This window comes from Lethenteron reissneri, chromosome 58 (genome assembly GCF_015708825.2).
Source record: "Lethenteron reissneri isolate LAM-NWPU_2019-01 chromosome 58, ASM1570882v1, whole genome shotgun sequence".
NCBI lineage: Eukaryota > Metazoa > Chordata > Hyperoartia > Petromyzontiformes > Petromyzontidae > Lethenteron > Lethenteron reissneri.
Genome location: NC_083836.1, coordinates 7,153,320 through 7,176,812, shown reverse-complemented (window position 1 = coordinate 7,176,812; position 23,493 = coordinate 7,153,320). Strand labels below are relative to the sequence as shown.

The window sequence follows — 23,493 nt, the reverse complement described above, 5'->3', positions numbered from 1 at the left end:
TGTCCTAAACCTTTCACTAGATGCAAGCCTTCAATGACGTGTGGTGCTTTGATAAATTTAAGATGGCAATGCAGTGCCAGGATTTCCTTTACATGTGGTGCACAACTTATTGTACCTTGAACTGTCTTGTGCACGTTGCAAAATGAAAAAAATAAAAAATATCTAAACCTTTATTTTGTCATTTGGAATATTTTATATAGCTGTTTTTCCCATTTTTCAGTTGTAGGTTGGCCTGCCATCTCGCATGGATTGTTTGGGACAATGCTACTTTTCCTTAGCTTTTTAGCTTAAACATGCTTTCCACTTGTGGCGCTATAATGGGTTCAAGGAGAGGTGGAGATTACTTGAGGCAACGCGTTTTATTTACAACAGTAACAATGGCAGTCGTCAGACAGCAGCCCCTTTACCGCCTGCCTGGGGAGGTACGGCGTCCAGGCTAGTGTGCCCTATCGCCTGGCACCACGGCCTCTCCAACCTAAGGGTAACCGAGGGGGAAGCGAAACTGACCCAGCCAAGGTATGGGTTCCGACTACTGGCCCACTCGGTCCCGGCCCTGACGGTCAGCGGGTCTAGGTGTTCTCAGGGTCTGAGGCTAGTTCGTCTGCTGGCTTCAGCTAGCTCGGCTTCAATCTTCGGACTGGCCCCAAACTCGTCCAGAGGTCTGGCTTCTATACACCTGCCCCATGCCTCCCAGAGTTCCGGGGGGGGGTCTCGATCCGAGAACACCCCTGAGAGGTCATCACCACCCAGCATCGCACTTGATGGTCAAGCTTGGACAGTGGAGGAAATTGGCACGTCGGGTGATCGAGGCTGCTGCGGGTTTCTCGGTGGTGTCTCTCTCCAGGGAAATGAGGGTTTTGTTGCACACGGGTGCTTCTGCCACTTATATCAGATGTAATTTTTGACCTGTTGCCGATTTGAAGAACCGGCTTGTTAGGCCGGTAGTCAACACGTGCGTCACGGTGAACAGTGGTAGTATGTCGATGCGCGTTCTTTTTCTACGCTCGACTTATTGGTTTTGGCAACTTTCCCCTCAGTCGTCCAAACTAAAACCACATTCCATACGCCCCAGTGACCCTTACAATTTACCTGCCTTTTGACGGGATTGCACTCGGCCCTAGCCACCTTTTTTCAGCTGTTGGAGCTCGTTTTGGTTGGACTGCAGTGGGACTCCTGCCTCCATTTTAGATGACATTTGTTTAGCCGAACTTTTTAGGAATACCTCCAGTGACTGATCTGTGTTCGTTCGGATGCGATCGGCTAATCTGAAATTGAAGCCCGCTAAATGTCATTTGCTGCAGAACTCTGTATTACTTGGGTCACATTGTTAGTGCAAATGGTGTAGCCACGGACCCTGAAAAAACGGCATGCATACGGGACTGGCTGACCCCAAAATCCATGGGAGGTCCAAAGTTTTGGGTTTGCATCGTACTATCGCAGATTTGTGCCACAGTTTATTACGGTGGCTAAGCCGCTACACGCTTTGATGGCTAAGAACCAGATATTCAAGTGGGGGGCGGAGGAAGAGGCTGCGTTTTAAGACCTTTGTGAACACCTGGCTGACCCGCCCCCACTCGATTACCCAGATTTCTCCCTGCCGTTTGTCCTTGACACAGACACTAGCGACACATATATAGGAGCTCTCCTGTCCCAGGTTAAGAACGGAGTGGAGAGGGTAGTTGCGTATGGTAGCCGCGTCTTGTCCACTGCTGAATAGAGTTACTGTGTCACCCGTAGGAAACTGTTGGCCAAGGCATAGTTGATACAACCATATAGGCCTTATCTTTATGGCAGAATTTGTGGTTTGCACAGAATGCCCTCTGGGCAGCTCTCGCGTTGGCTGGAGATTCTCCAGGAGTACTCGTTCCGAGTGATATACCGTAAAGGGGTATGGCATTGTAATGTGGACACGTTATCCCGTTTGCCCCATGGGGCTGGTTGTACATGTGCATCCGGCGCGGGTCGTTGTAAACCTCCGGCGGTGAATCCTACGGCTGTCACAGTGGCGCTTGAGGGAGGAAAGTCCGCCGAGGACGTCGCGCTGGGGGACTGTTTTGCGCCTTACGCGCGCCGAGTGGGGAAGATTGCAAATTGAAGACGTGTCCCTTATGACCTTGTGGCGTCAAGCGGCAGCTGGATGGAGGGGTGAGCGTGGAGGGAGGGGCTTCCAATGGGCACACACGAAGCCCGACTCGGCACAGTGGGATGCGGGTGACGTCATCACGCAGATGCGCGCTGTGACATCACCACTTGGCCACGCAAGAGTACAGATAGAAAGCTTTTTACTGGTAGGAACCTTCTGGTTACACCCGCCCACAGGGGATTATTGTGTCCGTCCGTCGTACAGGGAGGGGCTGGGTGGGGAGAGTGGGGCTGGGTGGGGGGAGCCTGTGTGGGGAGGGTGGGGAGGGGCTGGGTGAGGAAGGTGGGGGGTGGAAGGGTGGGGCTGGGTGGGGAGGGGCTGGTCACCCCGTGGTGCCCTTAAAAAACTCAACGTTTAACCTACTCACGCCGGCTTGTGCCCGCCCTCAGTCGGGCATATTTGCGGAAGACATCACGCCGCCGTTGACTCTGGCCATTGACCGAGCAATCCAACGTTCCTACCAGCTCCCTCCGCAGGAATGTGTTTTATTCATTTATTTTCGAATCATATGAAAGACGATTACACACAAACGAAACAACGAGATTTGCATAGCCGTTACTCGACATTACGCATTTAGACCGTTAATGGTAATGTGCATCTGTGTCAGATTTCCACAAGGTAACGAGGGATCTCGCACAACATTTGAAGACGGACAACAGTGGGGGGTTGAATTTCGATTTAAAGCTTTCGTGAATGCAGGGATTCATCTTCTTGGTTCTTTCGGTAAAGTCACGTAGAAGGGAAGTAATAAAATAATAAAAATAAAACAATAAAATAATTCTCACGACGTTTCGGCCACAACGCAAGCAGCCGTCTTCAGGTGTAGAACAGGTCTGTCGAGAAGACAGAGTCTGAATGAAACACCACCAGGCTTGGAGCGACTATTTATGCTGGGATGGAGGGGCGACGAGCGTCTTGACAAAATAATTTGCAAGCAAGCCGCTTACAAAAAATATTAAGTTTCAGAGAACTAAATGGGGGGGGGGGGGGGGGTGTCACAATTCATCTGGACCAGCATGTTACAGCTCTATACAGTATAAGGAACGAAACAGTAAGACTTCTACACAGATTGTAAATGTTGTGGCTTGGCTCTCCAACACACCGGTGTGCTGTACTAGTGACGAATTGGCACGTTCTGTTTACGTGACAACCCTTACTAGTTGGCTGTATCGGGTGGTGGCGGGTTTTAACGACACATTCATATATATTTACGCGATCTAACCCAAAAACCTCTATTATGGATGATATTGGTCGCAAAAGCCGATGTGTTAAGCGGAACTGTGTGTATGTGAGGATCATTGGTACGGCAAGGTCACAAAAATAAGCTGAATCTGGTGCCTGAGTATAAGATAAAAAAGGCGTAACTCTAAACAGGAATCGATGTGTGAAAAGCGAAGTATGTACACTGGTACCCCGGAGATCGAACTTATTTCGTTCCAGAAGGCCATTCGAACACCGATTTGTTCGAACACCGACTTAATTTTCCCCATAAGAATTAATGTAAATTACATTAATTGGTTCCAGACACGCGAAATCTCTCATTATAAAGCATTTTTATACAAAGTTTACAGTAATTACATGCATTAAATCATACAAAAAAAACAAGAAACACAATAAATAAATGGAATAAATGAATAAATATATGGAATAAATGAAATAAATGAACATTGAACTTCACTTTACCTGTAGTAAGGGGAGTTGATGGCTTGAGTGGAAGGTGGTGAGGAGGAGGAGGTGGTGGTGTTATTGTTTGGAAGGGGAGTCACCTTTGTCTGGGCAAGCGTCATGCACGCTGGGCCATAAGCGTCTCATCCGTACAGGTTCTGTTAAGTCGCGATTGCCTGTTCGACCTCCGAATTTCGTTCGGTTTCCTGGGCAAAAAATGTTAGGACATATCATTCGAACACCGATTTGTGCGAGTTCTGGTGCGTTCGATCTCCGAGGTTCTACTGTATAGGGATGAAGAGGTGTGTATTGTTCACACGCCTGATTGGGAGCGGCGTGGGAGACAAAGGCGGCCGGGCGTCGTGCTGGCCACCCACCCTCTTCAAGTGCCGTACCGGCCTTCATAATAAGTGCTCGCAAAGAATCACTTGCCCCAACAGTCTGTTAAGGCTATTCGGGGGGGGTCTTTGTCTTGTGGGTGTACAAGTGGCACGGATCACGGGGCGGATAGCAGTAAAATGTGTATATGTTGAACTTCCCGCACGTTCCTCTTATCATTGCATCTTCTGAGGAGCCATTTTCCTGAATTCCTCACCATCATCACCACCACCACCACCACCTCCATTGTCGTCCTCAAATCAGCAGCATCATCATCAAGGATAAAAAAGAGAATTGTTCTTCATGATATATTATTTATTGATTGTAGTCATTGTTATTAAACATTTACCCCCCGCACCTACCCCGATTTTCACTCATACCAGGAACGTAAACCCCCATTATTCCCCGTTGAACAAGGTTTCTGCATTCGCGAGCATTGCTCAAGAACGCAACCCTCGCGGATTGAGAGAGAGTAATTTCAGTGTTATTCACTCATTTTCAGAGGGGGGGAAGGGGGGGGGGGCATTCCCCCGTTAAGACATCATCAGTGTGAGGGCCGCCACACATTCGAAACCCATTTCGGGTATTTGACAGCAGTACGGCGACGATGATAATGATGGGGGAAGGGGGGTTGATTTCACTTTTTGTGTATTGTCGGGGGGCCGCACGCCTTAGTGGCCTGCACTAAAGGCCACCAGGGTCCGCCTGTGACTCGCTGGCCTTGAAGTGATTAACACTGGTTAACCGCATCCTATTTAACTTGCATGGGCTTGAGCCTCTTGCCCCCTCTCTCTTGCATGCATGTGCAATCCGGAGGCCCTGCCTTACCCCCACCCCCCACTGGGGTTGCTCGAGTGAAGCGAGAATCGGAGTGGAAGCAATGACGGATGCGCACGTGCTGTGCCACGTGGGCTGAGAGCTGTTGTGTAGCGTTCGCCTTTGTGCAGGTGCGTGCACTCGAGTCACCAAAAAGGTTAACACACATCAGGTGCAGTAGACACTGCGGCTATGATGTACCGTAGAGATCGATGGGACAATTCTAGAATTGGTTATTGAGGGAGTTGTTTTGCTACAGAGGTTGAACAGGTGTCTGAAACATGCGGAAGATAAGGTGGTGTCCGTAAAGTTACAAGGTCTTTTAATCAGAAGCAGAATCAGAAAGGGTTTTATTCGCCATGAAAGTTCGCACAGACAAGGAATTTACTTTGGCAGGAAGGTGCATGCATTCAACATATAGGAATCTTAAATCTTAAATAAGTGGTGTACAAGTCTAACTATACTAAAGATACAAAGTCTAACTAATACTAAGGGGCTAAAGTATGTAAAAAATTTGAATAAAATAAAATATAAAATAGCTATAGTATACAATATAAAAATACAAATATGGTAACATAGTGCAAATATGGCAAGGTGTCGTTGTGCAGATAAAATGTTAAAGTCAGTGTGAGCCCTTGGCCTTGTTGAAGATGCCAGCAGCGGATGGGAATAAACTGTTTATGTGGCGTGATGTTTTGGTCCTGATGGACCGCAGCCTTCTGCCGGAGGGGAGTAGCTGGAACAGAGAGTGTCCAGGGTGGGAGGAATCGGCCACCATCTTCCTCGCTCGCCTCAGGGTCCTCGAGGTGTACAGGTCCTCGAGGGTAGGCAGATTGCAGCCAATCACCTTCTCAGCAGTGCGGATGATACGCTGCAGTCTGCTCTTGTCCTTGGCAGTGGCAGCAGCGTACCAGATGGTGATGGAGGAGGTGAGGATGGACTCAATGATGGCTGTGTAGAAGTGCACCATCATTGTCTTTGGCAGGTCGAATTTCTTCAGCTGCCCTAGGAAGTACATCCTCTGTTGTGCTCTCTTTATGAGGGAGCTGATGTTCAGTTCCCACTTGAGGTCCTGGGAGAGGATAGTGCCCAGGAAGCGGAAGGACTCCACAGTGTTGACTGAGCCCAATGAGGGTGGTGTCGTGGAGGTGCAGCTGTCGGTGTACAGGGAGAAGAGCAGAGGGGAAAGGACGCAGACCTGAGGAGATCCGGTGCTGATGGACCGGGAGTCAGAGACTTGTGTTCCCAGCTTAACGCACTGCTTCCTGTCAGACTGGAAGTCTGTGATCCACCTGCAGGTGGAGTCGGGCACGTTCAGCTGGGAGAGCTTGTCCTGAAGCAGGGCAGGGATGATGGTGTTGAAAGCAGAGCTGAAGTCCACAAACAGGATCCTGGCGTAGGTTGCTGCGGAGTCCAGGTGCTGTAGGGTGAAGTGGAGGGCCATGTTAACTGCGTCGTCAACAGACCTGTTGGCTCTGTAGGCAAACTGCAGGGGGTCCAGGAGAGGGTCTGTGATGGCTTTGAGGTGTGCCAGCACCAGGCCCTCAAAAGACTTTATTACCACAGAGGTTAGAGCGACGGGTCTGTAATCATTAAGTCCTGTTGGCCTTGGCTTTTTGGGTACAGGGATGATGGTGGAGGACTTGCGACAGGCTGGTACATGGCATGTCTCCAGTGAGGTGTTGAAGATGTTGGTGAACACCGGAGACAGCTGGTCAGCGCAGTGCTTGAGGGTCGCTGGAGAGACAGAGTCCGGCCCGGCTGCTTTGTGAGGGTTCTGCCTCTTGAAAAGTCTGTTAACCTCTCCCTCCTGAATGGAGAGAGTCGCCTCTGTAGTGGGGGGGGGAGGCCTCTTGGGTGGGAAGGGGTAGATCAGGACAGTCCAATTGTCTTTCAAATCTGCAGTAGAACTCGTTCAGGTCGTTGGCCAGGCAGGAGTCGTTAGCGGTGTGGGGGGCTCTGGGCTTGTAGTTGGTGATCTACCTGAGCCCTCTTCAGACAGAAGCAGAGTCGTTAGCAGAAAACTGGTGTTTTAGTCTCTCTGAGTACAGTCGTTTCGCCTTTCTCACCGCCTTGCTAAACCTGTTCTTCGACTCCTTGAATCTGTCTCTATCCCCACGCCTAAATGCTTCCTGCTTCTCCAACCTCAACCTTATGAGCTTTGCTGAGAACCAGAGATTGTTGTTGTTGAAGTTCACCCTGGTGCGTGTGGGAATACAGCAGTCCTCACAGAAGCTGATGTACGACGTCACAGCCTCTGAGTTCATCCAGACTATTGGTAGCAGTCGTGAACATATCCCAGTCAGTACAGTCCAAGCACGCCCGCAGATCCTCCATAGCCTCACTGGCCCATCTGTTTAGATGTACTCACAACAGGTTTACAGAGCTTTGGTTTCTGCCTGTATGCAGGAATCAGGTGGACCATGGCATGGTCAGAGTATTCCAGTGTTGCTCGGGGGACGGCATGGTAGGCTCTACTGACTGTAGTGTAGCAGTGATCCAAAGTGTTCCCTTCTCTGGTAGGGCATTTGATGAATTGTCTGTATTTGGGGAAATCGTGGCTGAGATTACTTTTGTTAAAGTCGCCGAGTACGATAACCAGGGAATCCGGATTTGCTCGCTCCACACTCAGAATCTGGTCGACGAGCATGCGTTGGCCCTCTTTAACCTGAGGACCCAGCGGCAAATAAACTCCGATCAAAATCAGCGACGCGAACTCGCGAGGCGAGTAGAAGGGTTTACAGTTTAAAAAAATGTATTCCAGGTCCGGAGAACAATGTTGTAGAATCACTGTGACATCTGCACACCAGCCACTGTTAGTGTAAAAACAAATACCACCGCCTTTCGTCTTGCCGGAGAGTGCTATGTCCCCATCCGATCTTACGAGTTGGAAGCCTGCCAGTTGTAACGCAGTGTCCAGGATCAAATCACACAGCCATGTCTCCGTGAAGCACAAAACAGAAGATGAAAGAAAGTCTCTGTTTTTCACCATCAGTAGCTGAAGTTCGTCCATTTTGTTGCACAGTGAACGTACGTTGGAGAGGAAAAAGCTTGGAAGCACTGTTCGGTTCCCGCGTCTGCGTAGCCGTACTAGAGCCCCCGACCGTTTACCCCTTCGGCAGCGTTTCGCTGCTTGAGCAAAGCCTAGCGCGGCTTTGACTAGAATGCCCACTAATTTAAAGTTTCAAGTTCATTTATTAGGTATAGTCCTGTGAGCCATTCGGCTCTTGAATTCTGCCGCTGGAAGCAGAAAAGTGGGAAATAAATCCACAGGAGTTGTTTCCCTGATGTTTAGAAGTTCGTCTCTTGTTAGAAAACTCCGAAAATCTTGGCAGAACACTGAATTAACAGACAAAACAAGATAAAACAGGGCGCACCGACCGGCCGAGGCTGCCATCATCGGCGCCAATTACTGATTTATTGTGTACATTTTAGGAGTCAAATTAGCATAGTGACACTGGTTTACAGCCAAAATGCTTCCGAAATAAATGTAATCCAACTTTACTAATTTTGGGTGACTGAGAATGAAAATGATGCTTAAAATTGTTGAGTGGCTCTAGTTTTCAAAATATGCTACTGGGTTGGTATATATGACCCTTCACTTGGGAATGGCGGAGGATAAGTGAGTTATGAAGGGAAGGGATCTCAATTGAAACCAGAAATGACTAAAAATAATCTTTGACTGTATCTATTAATAAATATATGAATGGGTTTAGACAGTACTTGCTTTTTGAGCAAAACAATGAATGATGCAATCTGAACCTGGTATTGCATCATAAGCGGGTGCAATGGAGGGCAAACAGGTGTGCGCGTTGCAACATGAGGTTTGCACAGACAAACCGCCAGTAATTAAGGGGAGAAGCGGGTGCAACCGAGGTCGAACAGGTGCTACACTGTGACCGGAGGTTGGCGCCTAGGAGACGGGAGATGGGGGGTGATGATAACAGATTAATGGGACAACTGGCGCCGGCCTGGCGGCAGCTTAAGTGGAAGCACGTGAGGACTCGGGATGTGCAGGGGGATATAAGCGGGAATGTGTGTGAGTGAGGGGCGAGTGGTTGCCGGGCACCAAGAGTGAAGACTTCTCGCCGCTGCTGGTCCAGCCATCAACTGGACCTCAACCCTCACGCCGTTGCCGCGCGGGTGTTGGACAGACGGGTGAGCGGATCTGAGGGAGCATAGGTGAGGGCAGCGGTGGAGATGCGAAGTTGCTGTGTGTAGAATCGCTGAGTGCGAAGACGCAGAATCCGTTTACACCGCCCATTCACCTGCCCTTCCACCAGTGACGTTGCCCCCGTGATTCCTGCCACCAGCTCCCGCAGCCAGTCGCCAACAGTCACCGCCTTCATGGGTGTTGTTGTCAGCATCTGTGTGGGGGTCATTCGCTCGCCATTATCATTATCGTCTATTTGTGTTGGGACCGTGTCGATTGCACCCCGAGTTGGGTCACTCTCTAGGGGGCATTGGCGTTTAACTTTGGCACTTGTCTAGCGCGGACGATCTGGGGACAGTCTCTCATGAAATGCCCCCATTGGTTGCATAGATACCACGCACGGGGAAGGGCGGTGGTTCCATAGGAGGCCCCATGCCCACTCCCCCTTCCACTAACAATGCTCATTTGTCCAAGCTCTGCCTCTAATTGAGACACTCACCCAGGGGGGGGGGGGGGGGCGAGGGGGTTTGGTGGCGAAGATGTTGAAGAAGATCTATTTAAAACGGTCTCAGGCTCCAGTTTATTCTCCTGACTTCAAAAGCCCGGGGTCGTGTTGTACCGCGTGGCCAATCATGTGCCTACCTATGGTTACAGCCCCGTCTTTTCCCATTTTTTACCCTTACATGTGTAATGGGCGGAGTCAGGGTCACGTGTGGAGGAGGAGGAGTCAGGGTCACGTGAGGGGGAGGATATAAGGGGAGAACCGGAAAGAGATCGTGAGTGGAGACAGAATAGAGAAGGGAGAGGCCACCCGGAGAGCTGGCGAGGAGTGGCGCGAGCGCCACGAGGCAGGAGTCATGGCACCGTCGGCCAGCGGTGTTCATGGAGCAGCGGGGGTGTCTGCAGAGTGTGCGGGAGCACACGGAGCCGCAGGGTGGCTGCTGGGTGCGCGGGGAGCACACGTAGCAGCAAGGGGGCTGCAGAGTGTGCGGAGCATACGAGCAGCGGGGTGGCTGCAGAGAGAGAGTGAGCGGGAGCGGAGGACTCAGACGACGTGCAGAGGCACGAGGCGGAGAAGGTGCGGGTCGGAGCGAAGACACCGCGGGGTGCGAGCAGATGGTGTGGGTCGGAGCGGAGACATCGCGGGGTGCGAGCAAGAACCCAATAAAGGACACGGAGAACAACAACGGCTGAGAGTCCTTTATTACACATGTGTAGTGACTTGTTATGTCACTACCATGTGGGCCTACACACACACGCATGACGTCACTACGTCTGCATGTGGGAATGACGTCACGGCCGGATCGGGGGGTCTTGAGGCCGTGGGTCAGTACCGCAGGGGTTGTGTGAGGCCGTGGCACTCTGGATGAACCCGGCTGGACACGTGACCGAATCAAGGTGGGGGCCGGGTGGCCCAGGGGCACCTTGGAGGACCACGTGGACAGAAGAAGAGCCTTCTCGAGAGTTCTCGAAGGTGGGCGTGGCTGGGGTGTGGCCCGGACACGCCGAGGAGCAAATAAGTGGGCTCCGCACCTGCATCGGGGCTGCTCGGGTCCGGGATGAAGATGCATCATGAAGACGCCTCATGATGAAGAAGAGTCAAGCCTCAAGTCAGCGTGGCCACCAGTAGCCCTCCTGGCTTGGTCACGCTAGTCGTATCAGAGCGTCAGTGTTAGCGAGTGTTAGCAAGTGATGGTGTGTGATAGTGAGGATAGGTCGGTGTTCACCACCCTAGTTTAAGAGTTAGCCGTTGTGTTAACAATAAATCGTGTTGCCTCCCAAGTTCAGTGTGTAGCACCTCTATCAAACCATTTCACATGGAGCGTCGCGGCCGGTGCTTCTGTGACCAATTTTTTTTCCATCCATACTCATGAATGCATTACTCACCCTTGTTAATCCGGAATAACGCCCGACTGGTGAATACACACCCTGTGAGTATGTATTCGGTATGGGCGTCGGGGGGGGGGGGGGTCGTGGCACTACGATCCCCTGACCTCATGGTCTGCTCTTCTCACTTATTCCACCCCAGCTTCTCCCAATATCATGAATGACTCATCGCGGCTGGCCCGGTAAACCTTTTGCGCCCATACACTATTAAGCCAACTCAGGGGCAACGCGATGTAACTTGTCCTGCGAGGGTCGGCCAATCCCCAGGCACCGGGAAACCATGGGACTTTCTTCATAGCGACCCTTCGGATTAAAACCTATTGTGCCAAGCAATCCCCCACCAGGACACTATGTGTGTGTGCTGCGTGTGTGTACTCAGTGGGGGGGGGGGGGGGGGGGGCAAGGGGGGTCGCAGCGCTTGCAGTGTGGCTTCGCGGCTGTGGCACCACACATTCTCCTGTATACAGATTTCGAGTTGGAGAATAAAAGGTAATCTACCCTGGAGAAGTCTTCACGTCCATCGTTGGTGTGCATGTCAACCTCCAAGTTCACTTACAAACTTATTCTAAATAATGTTCAGCCACCAAACTGGACATAAGTGTTCTAAACTTTGAAAGTGTTGTACTCTGCGATCCCGTGCCCCACGTATTAATTGTGCATGCACCACGTGCCCGGCAGGCAGTTCTCCTGCGCGGGTTTCGTCTCACCCCTGCTTATCCAGACAGATAACTTTTTTTTTATAATATACTAGCGGGAAGTACCCGGCCTTGCCCGGGCAAAAAAATATTTCAAATCTTCTCTTAAAAACCTTACATATACATACACTAGTTACTAAGCTATTGTGAAGCCCGGTGGGCCGCTTGTCCATTTCTCCACGAATAAAATTATAAGAGGCTTGCAGAAGTCCAAAAAGTAATAAAATGGAGGGTTAATAGTTGGTCAAATTTTTTTCCAAAAATTATCGACCCCCCCCATGAAAAAATATTTTGACCCCTGCTTGTTTGATACCTGCTATCACTACAGCAGAGCATACCGACTGTGGTGGTACCGCTATCACTGCAGCTGTGCATACCGACTGTGGTGGTACTGCTATCACTGCAGCTGTGCATACCGACTGTGGTGGAACCTGCTATCACTGCAGCAGTGCATACCGACTGTGGTGGAACCTGCTTTGACTACAGCAGTGCATATTGACTGTTGTATCCTGCTATGACTACAGCAGAGCATACTGACTGTGGTGGTACCTGCTATGATTACAGCAGTGCATACTGACTCTGGTGGTCCCTGCTATGATAACAGCAGTGCATACTGACTGTGGTGGTCCCTGCTATGATTACAGCAGAGCATACTGACTCTGGTGGTCCCTGCTATGATAACAGCAGTGCATACTGACTGTGGTGTTACCTGCTATGATTGCTGCAGTACATACTGACTGTGGTGGTACCTGCTATCACTACAGTAGTAGATGCTGACACTATAGCAGTATATATCGACAAACTACTAACCAGACAGAGTGCCGTGGTGAGGTTTAGTCCCGTGCAGAGCCCGCGGCCTCACTTAGATTGCCCAGCCGGCCGAGGTGGCACCTTGGCAGGCTTGGGGCTGGGCTGCTACCCCCGCCCCCCACCATCCCTCCGCCCGCACTACAATAATACTATCTAAGTGCGATATTAGTATCTATCGACCCTATAGTAGTAAGTGCACACATTGGGGTGGGGGGGGAGAGAAGAGGACATGACACTTTGATGAATTTACCTCAGCGTTGTATTTTTTTTGGATTTTGAACGCGAAGGAGAAATCCCCACCACCCTCCACCGATAACGCGTGTGTGTTGCTAGGGGCAACCCCCGGATAGATTTAGTGGTGCAACGAAATAATTAAATAATGATAAATAGCACTAAATTGTTCATTTCACTATTTTAAAGTTGACGGAAGGGAAAACGGAATAGCGACAACCCCACGATTTTGCAAGCCAAATCCTTCGCAAGTGCACATCCACAGACAGACAGACGGACAGACAAAAATTACGTTTATAGGTAACAGTATGATTTTATTATGCTTTTCAACAAAAGTACATGACCAAAGTATAGTCAATTGGAGATCAGTAAGCAAATAATTAAGTTTATTCTCCGGCCATGGTCTGATAACATTATTGAAAATGTAACATTTTCTGCTTCATCTTCTTGGTTCTTTCGGTAAAGTCACGTAGAAGGGAAGTAATAAAATGATAAAAATAAAACACAATAAAATAATTCTCACGACGTTTCGGCCACAACGCAAGCAGCCATCCTCAGGTGAAAACCAGGTATATATATATAAGCTGGGCGCCTTGACAAAGGAATTTGCATATCAAGAGGAATTTAGCATATTTATGGGAAATGCAGGAATGTGATTAGTACTACATATGCATGTGCATTATGCAGGATTAACAGCATCAAAGGGAGCTGCAGTTGCTGCTGCTGCTGCAGTTGCTGCTGCTGCTGCAGTTGCTGCCTTATCCATGTTAATATAACACTATGTATTATTCTACCCACCCTAATGTGTATCACACTGCTATATATTTACTATACAATTACGACACCATACATTACTCTGCACACTGCACCAAGCATACAAATGCCACAATATCTGCCACTATACATTTGTATGCTTGGTGCAGTGTGCAGAGTAATGTATGGTGTCGTAATTGTATAGTAAATATATAGCAGTGTGATACACATTAGGGTGGGTAGAATGATACATAGTGTTATATTAACATGGATAAGGCATCAACTGCAGCAGCAGCAGCAACTGCAGCAGCAGCAGCAACTGCAGCTCCGTTTGATGCTGTTAATCCTGCATAATGCACATGCACATGTAGTACTAATCACATTCCTGCATTTTCCATAAATATGCTAAATTCCTCTTGATATGCAAATTACTTTGTCAAGGCGCCCAGCATATATATATATATATATGCTCCAAGCTCGTGTGCTGTTTCATTCAGACTCTGTCGCCTCGACGGACCTGGTTTTCACCTGAGGACGGCTGCTTGCGTTGTGGCCGAAACGTCGTGAGAATTATTTTATTGTGTTTTATTTTTATTATTTTATTACTTCCCTTCTACGTGACTTTACCGAAAGAACCAAGAGATGAATCCCTGCAGTCACGAAAGCTTTACATCGGAATTTGCTCCTTCGTTTCTGGTTTGCCAGGGCGGCCGGCAATATGCATGAACCCAGGTCTTCGTGCCGGTTTCTTTTTGCCATCTTGAGGCTCCGCTCTCTTTGACCGCCGATTCATGAACTGCAATGTAGCAAAAAGGAGACAGCTTTGTGAAATGATGCACGCAACATCTTAATGAAGAAAACTTGTTTAGTGAGGCTTGCATTGGCAGTGGCACACAAGAACAAACATCAATAACACTTATGTGCATCCACAGTGGCTTGCGCACAAACACGTCGTTGACCACGACCACGAGTACCTCGTCCCTCTGTTAGCCCCGCCCCCCCCTCCCGATACGTTCCATTCATTGGCTACCACATTCTGATAAGCCCCTCCCCCCCTCCCCCCTTAACTGGTACTCAAGAGATTACACCTTGAATCCCTCCCTCACTTGATGCAGCAAATCTGGCTGTGACGGTCCCACCTGATGACAGAGACTTGTGTTGCCTCCGAAACGTCGTGATTTTTATTGTTTTATTTTTTTAATTAATTTGTATTTCATTTTTTACCTACGTGACTTTACAGAAAGAACTAAGAGTATGAATCCTTGCAGTCACGAAAGCTTCAAATCTAGAATCAATAACACTGCCCAAAAGAGGCAGCATTGCATATGTAGGCGGTGTGAGGTCACCTGTGATTAATCACACATATACTTGTGCACTTTACTTATAGCTGCAGGTATCCCGGTGCGTTTTTTTAATTTACAGTGAATGCATTGCTGACCCCAAGCCCCATGCACACTGTAGAATACAGGGCATGCCCCCAATTTAGATTTGGGCGGAATTTGTGCTGAGAGATTGAGCTGCGGTGTTGTAACGTGGAGAAGGTGTGTTTGGTCACTATTCCAGATATGTAATTGCCCATCTGAAGAACACTTAAAATAAAGTTTTAGTGTTTTACAAACCGCTGGTGCTCAGCTATTGTGGAGATACACAAAACTTCTTCCGGAGGATAAACCACAACACGGAATACTTTGTCATCGTCTCTGAACTTTGTTATTTCATATTGTCATCTATTAACCAAACAGTCTCCCTCATTAGGATTTACAGCCAGAGGAGAGGGACAGGGCCGACCGGCTACACATAATAGGAAACATTTTGGGCAATGGCCCCTTTTTCATCGCAGACATTATTAGACAAGCCAGGAGATCGAGTGATTTATGATCGGTGACTGGGGCCGTAACAGAAATGAAGTTTTGGTCATAGAAATGCAGTTTTAGGAACGTTCAATGATGAACCATATTCAATTGGTATATAAACAGTTACTCATTGAAATGTATTTAGTAACAGACAAACATTTACTAATGTTACAAAGTATTTGCATAAAATAAACAACTTTTTAAGGAATTCTGTCCCAAAATTACATATTTGTCAGGACATCTTCCTGTAAAAAAGAATGAGCCTAGGAAAATCAGGAGAGGTGAAAACCCTTATCGTGAATTTCAGAATTCATACACTGATACATGCCTGCTGGGACCTATGCCGGTGCAGTGCTCAAAGCAGGATAGCCTAATGATATTGCACGTTCCAAAGACATCCGTACTGGACCCACATGACACCTATTCACTTTCTCATGACCAGTGGGAAACATTACCGGGTCAGGAATTTCCCAAACTTCGGCATACATTGCTGTGGAGCATTATAGGTTAAAGCAAATCTTAGAGCAAAACCACATTGTGTCAGATAAATAAAGCCTATCGGAAGATGGACTATCTGCACAAGTACATACAGAATTGTTCATATATTGTTTAACCCATGATGCGCCACAAATGCTTAATAAGTTCACATACAATAGTGTATTTTTTCATTGAACTGGTATGGTTTAAATAGAGTATTTTTACCTATAATGTTGTATCACCACAATATTTGTTTAACATGCCGAATTTTGATGATGAGTTATCCAAAAGGTCAAAACCACATCCGAAATTGCTTGCTTAACCTAACGCTGATGCATAATATTAGTCTGGAAATCCAGTGGGCAGATGTACTATACAATGTTTATTCTTCTTGGTTCTTTCGGTAAAGTCACGTAGAAGGGAAGTAATAAAATAATCAAAATAAAACATAATATAATAATATAATAAAATAATATAATAAAATAATATAATAAAATAATATAATATAATTATATTAATATGTTATTTTATTATATTATATTATTTTATTATGTTATTATTATATTGTTTAATTTGTATTATTTTATTACTTCCCTTCTACGTGACTTTACCGAAAGAACCAAGAAGATTAATTCCTGCAGTCACGAAAGCTTTAAATCGAAATATACAATGTTTATTTGTTTGTGGAGGCAGAACAGAGTTCTACTTTTGCCCAGGAATGACCCAGATTTGTTTGGGGATGAAGCAAACAGCTCGGGCACTTTGGCACTCACCCGGCCGAAAGTGTCGTCGTGGCTGTCGCTATCCGACTCCTCGCTGCTCTCCTGGTCGCATGACAGGTCCGACACCACAGGGGCGTTTGTGTTGCTCTTGGTTAGGATCGCTTTACACTCCCATAGCGCCTGTCAGAAGCAGTTCCGTTACGTTTGTCGGGATTTAGGAGACTGTGTACCATCTCCTGGAGTTGCCATATCATTATTAAAATACGTTTTCTTCAAAGCTTTTTACGATTGTTTATCATTTGCTAATTTTCAGGACCATTTTTAAAATTGGTAAATGCCAAATTTTCTCAATGACTATCTGTACTGTAATTTGTTTATTTTATTGAATATCATCAGTAGCATATTTAACATCACGAATGCTTTTTGAAAAATCATGGCAATGAACATCGTTATCATATGTTAGCATCATTGCTATCTTTTTCACCTTTTTATGCTTTCACAATAATTCTTCCTATGAAAATGTTGATTTACTTCATCAAGCCAAACAGTAATGCTTTCAAGAGTTTTTTTTCCTCTACATATCCCAAGTGACATCTAAATAGCTGGTCTCGGGGATTACACAGGGCATAGCAACCTGATAATTTACCAATTGCATCATTCATATGCACCTCTGATTAGCATGGTTAGCTATGTGCGATGCGAAAGAAGTTCAACATACATACAGGGTGCTTCAGCATATTTTTAACACTCATATGGAGGTATGCAGTCAACAATGCTTGACTCAGGGAGGAGGACGCCTCTGCCATGCATAGTCCCATGGGATATTGGCTACCAACAACAAGGCAACTCCTATGACTAATTGGGAATGGGACGCAAGCGTAGGATTGATCACCCTGTCGCTGGCCGCCTTTGGGGAGGGTGTATAGTATGAAAGGCCGAAACACCCTAGGAACCAAAGGGTCACTACTGACGATGCGCTCCCCAAATTTCACCAGGCTCACTGTTCATGAACTCTTGGAAGTGCTTGCACAAAGGATAGTAACATCTCATCCTGTGTTCTTTGGAATCTGAATAGGACTATCGTTTTTAATGGAAAAAGAACGGATAATACACAGAACAAATGTATGTTAATAGCTTTCAAAAGTCAAAGAGTCTTCACTTGTTCGCCATCATTGTCAACACATGCCTGGGATCTTCTCCAGGTGGTCTCCAGAGCCTGGAAGTGTTAAAACAATTGAAGCACCTTGTATATGTGTAGTGGCATAACGCGCAGGGTTAGCAAAGAGAGGGTGCAACTGAGATCATGCAGAGGTAAGCGGGGAGACATGGATTAGGCACCTGGAGAGGCGGCTGCAAGTAGGGGGAGAAGCAGTGATTGAGCGGGTGCATTTGGGGGCGAGCAGGTGCGAGTGTTGGAACACGGGGTAGACGCCGGAGAGGCGGGAGATGGGGGCAATAAGAAAGAGAGAGAGAGAGAGTGCGTGCAGGAGGTGCTGTAGAGGCGCCAGCTTAATGGGGGGTAATTGAGGACCCCAAATAAGGAGGGATATATAAGGGAGTATGCGGAGCAACATGGGGAGATGGCTGGTTGGTGCTCAAGGGATGAAGAACACAAGAGTCGGGGAGAAGATGCCTGGGACCTCGCCCTTACCCTGTCCTCCCCAGCAATGTTGGCTGATCTCCTGCTCGGGGCAGGGACGAGAGCGGAGGTGTGAGCGAAGAGTATTGAGTGAGAGAGTTAGCAGAGTATTGAGTGAGAGAGATAGCTGAGTATAGCGGGGAGGCAGATTGGTTATCGCGTAAGTAAGGAGCATCCACACTGGATGCGAGGTAAATAAAGTGTCAGGAGAAAAGCTAAGAATGTCCGTGTGAGTGCAACACTACATATGTACAATGGCAGGAAATGCCAGTAATCAGACTGCACATTGGGTTGTCACCTTGGAAGTACACAAACTAGGCCATATGAGAAGAAGGATTTCTCATCATGACTGAAGAGGATAATTCTATGTAAATGCATTGTCTCGATTTGGTGTATTCTTACATAATTAACAAAAACGTTGGCGTTCAATATCCTGGGAAGACGTAATAGGTTTACTCGTACAGCTACCTTAAAAGGATGATCCTGGGAAAACCATGACAGATTGCAAACCCTAACTGCATGCTGCATCTAATGATGTGGTCTCACGGGATACGCTGCCGGGTTGAATTCGCAGGTGGATGGGTTCTTTCCACTGGAGCGAGGGCAGAGAGTCTCCTTCAGCTCAAAGTCGACGAAGCTGGTGGATCCCATTTTGCCACTCCCCACCTGTGACAACATTTAATCGGTGTATTATTACAGCAGCACAATTGCTCAACGATCGTGTTGGGTCTGTAACATTGTCACTTAAAAACGAAAACAATCTCAACTGATCTTCCATTGAAAGGTGTGCTATACATCAATCGGAACACGTTTTTGTTACATGGAAAATCCTGGATGAGTCCAGATGGAAAATTGCCCGAAACGTTTCTCATTTTAAATGTATATATTTGTAGGCCACAGTTATTGAGATATTTTTCTGGTTATGGAGCGGTGGTGTTATGATGTGAGGAGACGATTGTGAGATTGAGTAAGATGGGTGGAGCTTAAGCCAATGGGAAGATGTCAAAAAAGTGGAAATAACAGAAACGCACTGTAGATATTGTTTTCATTTTATGGCAGTGAAGGCATTTGTGTTTAAGTAAGCAATTCTCATTCAGTGTTACTTTTATATTGCGGTTCGAACTGACCTTCACTTTCTTGACTTTGTAGATCCCAAACAGGTTCGGTTGTTGGAGCTCCGAATTGGCCTTCTTAATAATCACTGCCATCAGCTTGTCATTTAGACGTGCTGAATGAGCTGTACTGCAATGGCACAGCAGTACAGCAAGCAGCCCGAGAAAAACAGCTGGCCCCATAGCTGACGAATGTTGCTGAAATATCCCTTCTAATGATCGATCTGGATGGAGCCTCTGACTTTAAATGTTGAGTCTTTGTTGGCTGTAGGAGGGATTCAGCCCACTGATAGTGCTGTTTATTGTAATTCTCCACGTATCGGACACAAGCCATTGATTGAACAGTGTTATCATTGTTTCAACAAACCCGCAAGGTCACAGACTGTAGATTTTAAAATTTGTGCCTTTACAGAGTACTATAAACATGTCGTTGCACGCGCTTGGAGTTTCTCTCAGACCTGAAGTTTGTGCGGGGAGCAAATATCGGATATCATGCTAAACAACACGTGATACAACCCTAAAATACATCAAAGAATGGTGTTAAGAAGACATGAACATTAAAACACAGATTTTCTGTTGCCTTAAATGTTATCCCAAATATTTGAAGTTATAAGGTAGCATTAATGAAAAAAGGTGGTGAGATGTTTTTGTATGTGCTTACGTTTGTACATTTTGCTTTCAATTATTGAGTAGCAGAATCTATTTTTAAGGTTTTAATTATCATGGAGCATATTGTTTTAAAATAATTTCAATCGTAATGTACAGACGGTTGGCTACATATGGTGCGAAATAAATTACATACAACTAAATGTTCAAAAAAAGTTCACTAGTTTAAATGGAATGTTCCAAACTCGGCTAATATTTGTTTTGAGAGTGCCTGCGTTTAAATATTTGCTTAATGATGTACAACATGGCTCATGCACAAAATAGTGATAGCCTTGCGCCTGTATTTTGCAACTCATATTTTTGCTGACTTTTCATCATGACTACTAAGAACATAATTACATGATTACAAGCATAATCTTCAAAACATCTGGATGTTAATGAGATGCCTATTATTTGCATTCTCCCATATCATACACTCTTCCTGTTTCTCAGTGTAATTTTGAGCATCTATCCATGCATTGCACACTTTAGCTTTTGCTTAATTTCATTTATCGGTGTAAATATTTGTTTTTCAACATGTGACCGCACCTGATCTTGTAAGACATTCGAAGCTAAGGGAAGTTAAATCTGGATAGTTTTTGAATGGGTGACCACCAGGGTCAATGGACTGTAAAGGGCAGTGCATCAAAATCGATTGCTCTGCACACTCTTACCTTCACACACCATTGTGGTAGAGTCAAATATCCCTCATAGCCCATGAGGAATAGATAACAAAAATATAATGGGCAGTACATGTGTAATAAAAGACTTCGTCAGGCACTGCTGGTCTCCGCTTGTCTTTTATTCAGGTTATTCTCCGCACCCCGCTGTCTCCTCCTCGGACCAGCGTCGTTTCGCGCGCGCCCTGCGCACGCTTCCTCTCGCGTGCCACGCACGCTCCTCCGTTAGCTCCTCTACTCCCGCACTCCGCACACCGCTGGCCGACGGCGTGCTGAGGTCCTACGGCCACGTGGCCGATGGCGCGGATCTCTCACCACCCAACGTGGCTCAGACTCTTAACCTCCCCGACTGCCCCGATCTCTTCCGGGCTCCCACTTATATCCATTCCCCCCACGTGACTCTGACTCCTCCCCTTCCGGATCGTCAGATCCGGCCTTCCCATACTACCTCGCTGGATCCGCCCCCATTCACCTCGCCTCCCATTGGAGCCGAGGTGAACGATGGCCCCTCCCACACGCCCCGCAGACCAGGCTCCGCCCCCCAATACCCGGTGCCGTGTGATTAGACCAGAGCCCAACAACAACCCCATTTACGCTCGCATTACACATGCATCACTGTTATACGTGTAGTGGGTGTTGATAGCGTTATACGTGGTCACCGCTACTTACCTGGTGTATTGCCAGCCATGGGTCAACAGGGGACGACAGCGAGTACAGTCTGTACAAAGTAACGCCTTTAGGCCAGTGAACCCAGAGGGCGGTTGGGATCCGGGGGTATACACTCCAGGCCCCCAGTGGGGGCTGGGGGATTACGCAATAGTCCAGGTCCCTCCAGAAGGTTCCAGAGAGTAGGCGTGGCCAGGGGCAGAGTGACCCTGGGAGCTGTATATAAGGCGGACCCCTGAACGGGTTTGCCAGTCGTCGTCAAGCTGAAGACCCGAAAAACCAGCCTAGAATAGGACCCTGGGAACCCCCGGACCCGCCGTCCTTCTAAGGGCTAGGACTAAGTGGGCCAGTGGTTGGACCCTGGGAACCCCCGGACCTGACGTCCTTCTAAGGGCCGGGACCGAGCGGGCCAGTGGCCAGAACCCGAGGACCTTGGCTGGGTTGGGTCAGCTAGCCTCCCCTAGGTCCCTCTAGATGGAGGGCTGATATATAGAGGAAGTGGTCCCAGTGAGTAGGACACACTAGCCCGGAGGATATACTTTGCCAGGGTATCGGGTGGAGGGGCCAATACCCCTTTGTGCTAGGGACCTCATATTGTAGTTATTACTGTTAAATAAACGTGTTGCATCCAGAAGAAGACTGGGTCTCCATTCATTAACACTACAACTGGCATCAGAAGTGGCTGAAGACCTAACTAGAAATGGAGACAAGGAGTCGTGCACATACCTGGGCTAAGGACAATGACGACGACGGTGCTGCGCTCGCTGTCAGGGGTGACAACACCGCCAAACAATGAAGAAGCCACCCCAATGGTCGATATGCAGCCTGCACAGGCGCCCATGCATCCGCGGCCTTTTGGGAGAGCGCTCCGTGTGGCGCACTCCTACCTCGCCGACCTCCTGCACGCCGCGGCTTCGATCCTTGAAAAAATTCACCGAGGAGAGCCGACGGCGGAGGAGGGGAGAGCGGACCTGCAAGCGGCGGCCATTCCTGCCACCTGCTCTTCAACTCCCGCCAAAGATTTTGAATCTACCGCCCAAGACAGTGACGCTTCCACTGGCGGCATCGCGGGGACGACGTCACTTCCACCCATGTACGCGCTTTCACCGGAAGCCACATGCATCGCGGAGACGACGTCACTTCCGCCCACGGACGTGCTTCCGCCGGAAAGCCACGTACATCGCAGAAACGACGTCACTTCAGCCTTCGGCCCGCACAAACCGGACGTCACCACTTCATCAGCGCTGGACACCGCCATTGTGGACAGTGCCGATCGGATCCCGTGAAATCCAGCACGACACGACTGAACGTGGGACGTGTGTCTCTTATCCAGCAGTAAGACATTATCTGCTGCAGGTGGAGATTGGGAAGCGTTTGAGCAAAGATTCCTCTCCAACTGCGACATGGCGGGGTGGACTGAGGAAGAGGGACTCCATGCTCTTCCAGCCGCCCTCGACGACGATCTCTTGGCCGCCTTCATCACGATCCTGCGGGGGCATTGTGCAACGTTGCAGCAGGCGCTACATCACATGGCTGCTATCTACGGGCCTCCTTCAGATAAAAGACATCGCTTCAATATCCGGAGCAAGGGTGAGTCAAAATCTCCCCTGGCCATCCGTAGCGCATTGCTTGCTCTCGGATGGATGACGACGCTATCGACACCCTCGTCCTACAAAGACTGCTGTCACTGGTGCGGGACTTGCGCATTGTCGTTCACACAGTGGATGATGACAACCTGACCTCACTGCGTGCTGCCAAAAATATTCAGATGCACCTTCTCCTCCAACGTGAGATGGGGGTCGCCATCTGTGCTGCACCATCGACAACAGACACTCACGCAGAAGATGCCCAACCCGACCAAGCCTTCGCTACAGCTCGGGCCTTGGGTTCGAAGGCCGGTGATCGGCCCCGCCAGGGTGATTCTCAGTGGAGGGAACGTGCACCTCCGCGGCCAGAGTACCGGATCACCTGCTACAACTGCAGCCTCCAGGGATACGTGGCGTCGGGCTGCCGGGCACCTCGACGCCACGTCTCCGGCCTCCACCACCCTCTCATCACCCGTCCTTGGCTCCGCATCACCCTCAGGCAAGTTGTGGCACCTCACACATATGGCCCCTGCCACCATCTGAATTCATCATGCCGCGTATTCACCGTGAGTCGAGTGTAGG

At 48.2% G+C, this 23,493-nt stretch overlaps 1 protein-coding gene across 1 annotated transcript; it reads right to left on the bottom strand.

Moving 5' to 3' along the window:
• Nucleotides 1-14,108: 14,108 nt before the first annotated feature.
• LOC133357416 (secreted phosphoprotein 24-like) lies at nucleotides 14,109-19,599 on the bottom strand. Its single transcript, XM_061575341.1, has 4 exons — nucleotides 19,350-19,599; nucleotides 18,769-18,888; nucleotides 16,635-16,763; nucleotides 14,109-14,327 (listed from the first exon to the last, which is right to left on the bottom strand). Exons 1-4 carry the CDS (start codon nucleotides 19,515-19,517, stop codon nucleotides 14,199-14,201), a joined length of 546 nt encoding a protein of 181 aa, XP_061431325.1. The 5' UTR covers nucleotides 19,518-19,599; the 3' UTR covers nucleotides 14,109-14,198.
• Nucleotides 19,600-23,493: the final 3,894 nt, after the last annotated feature.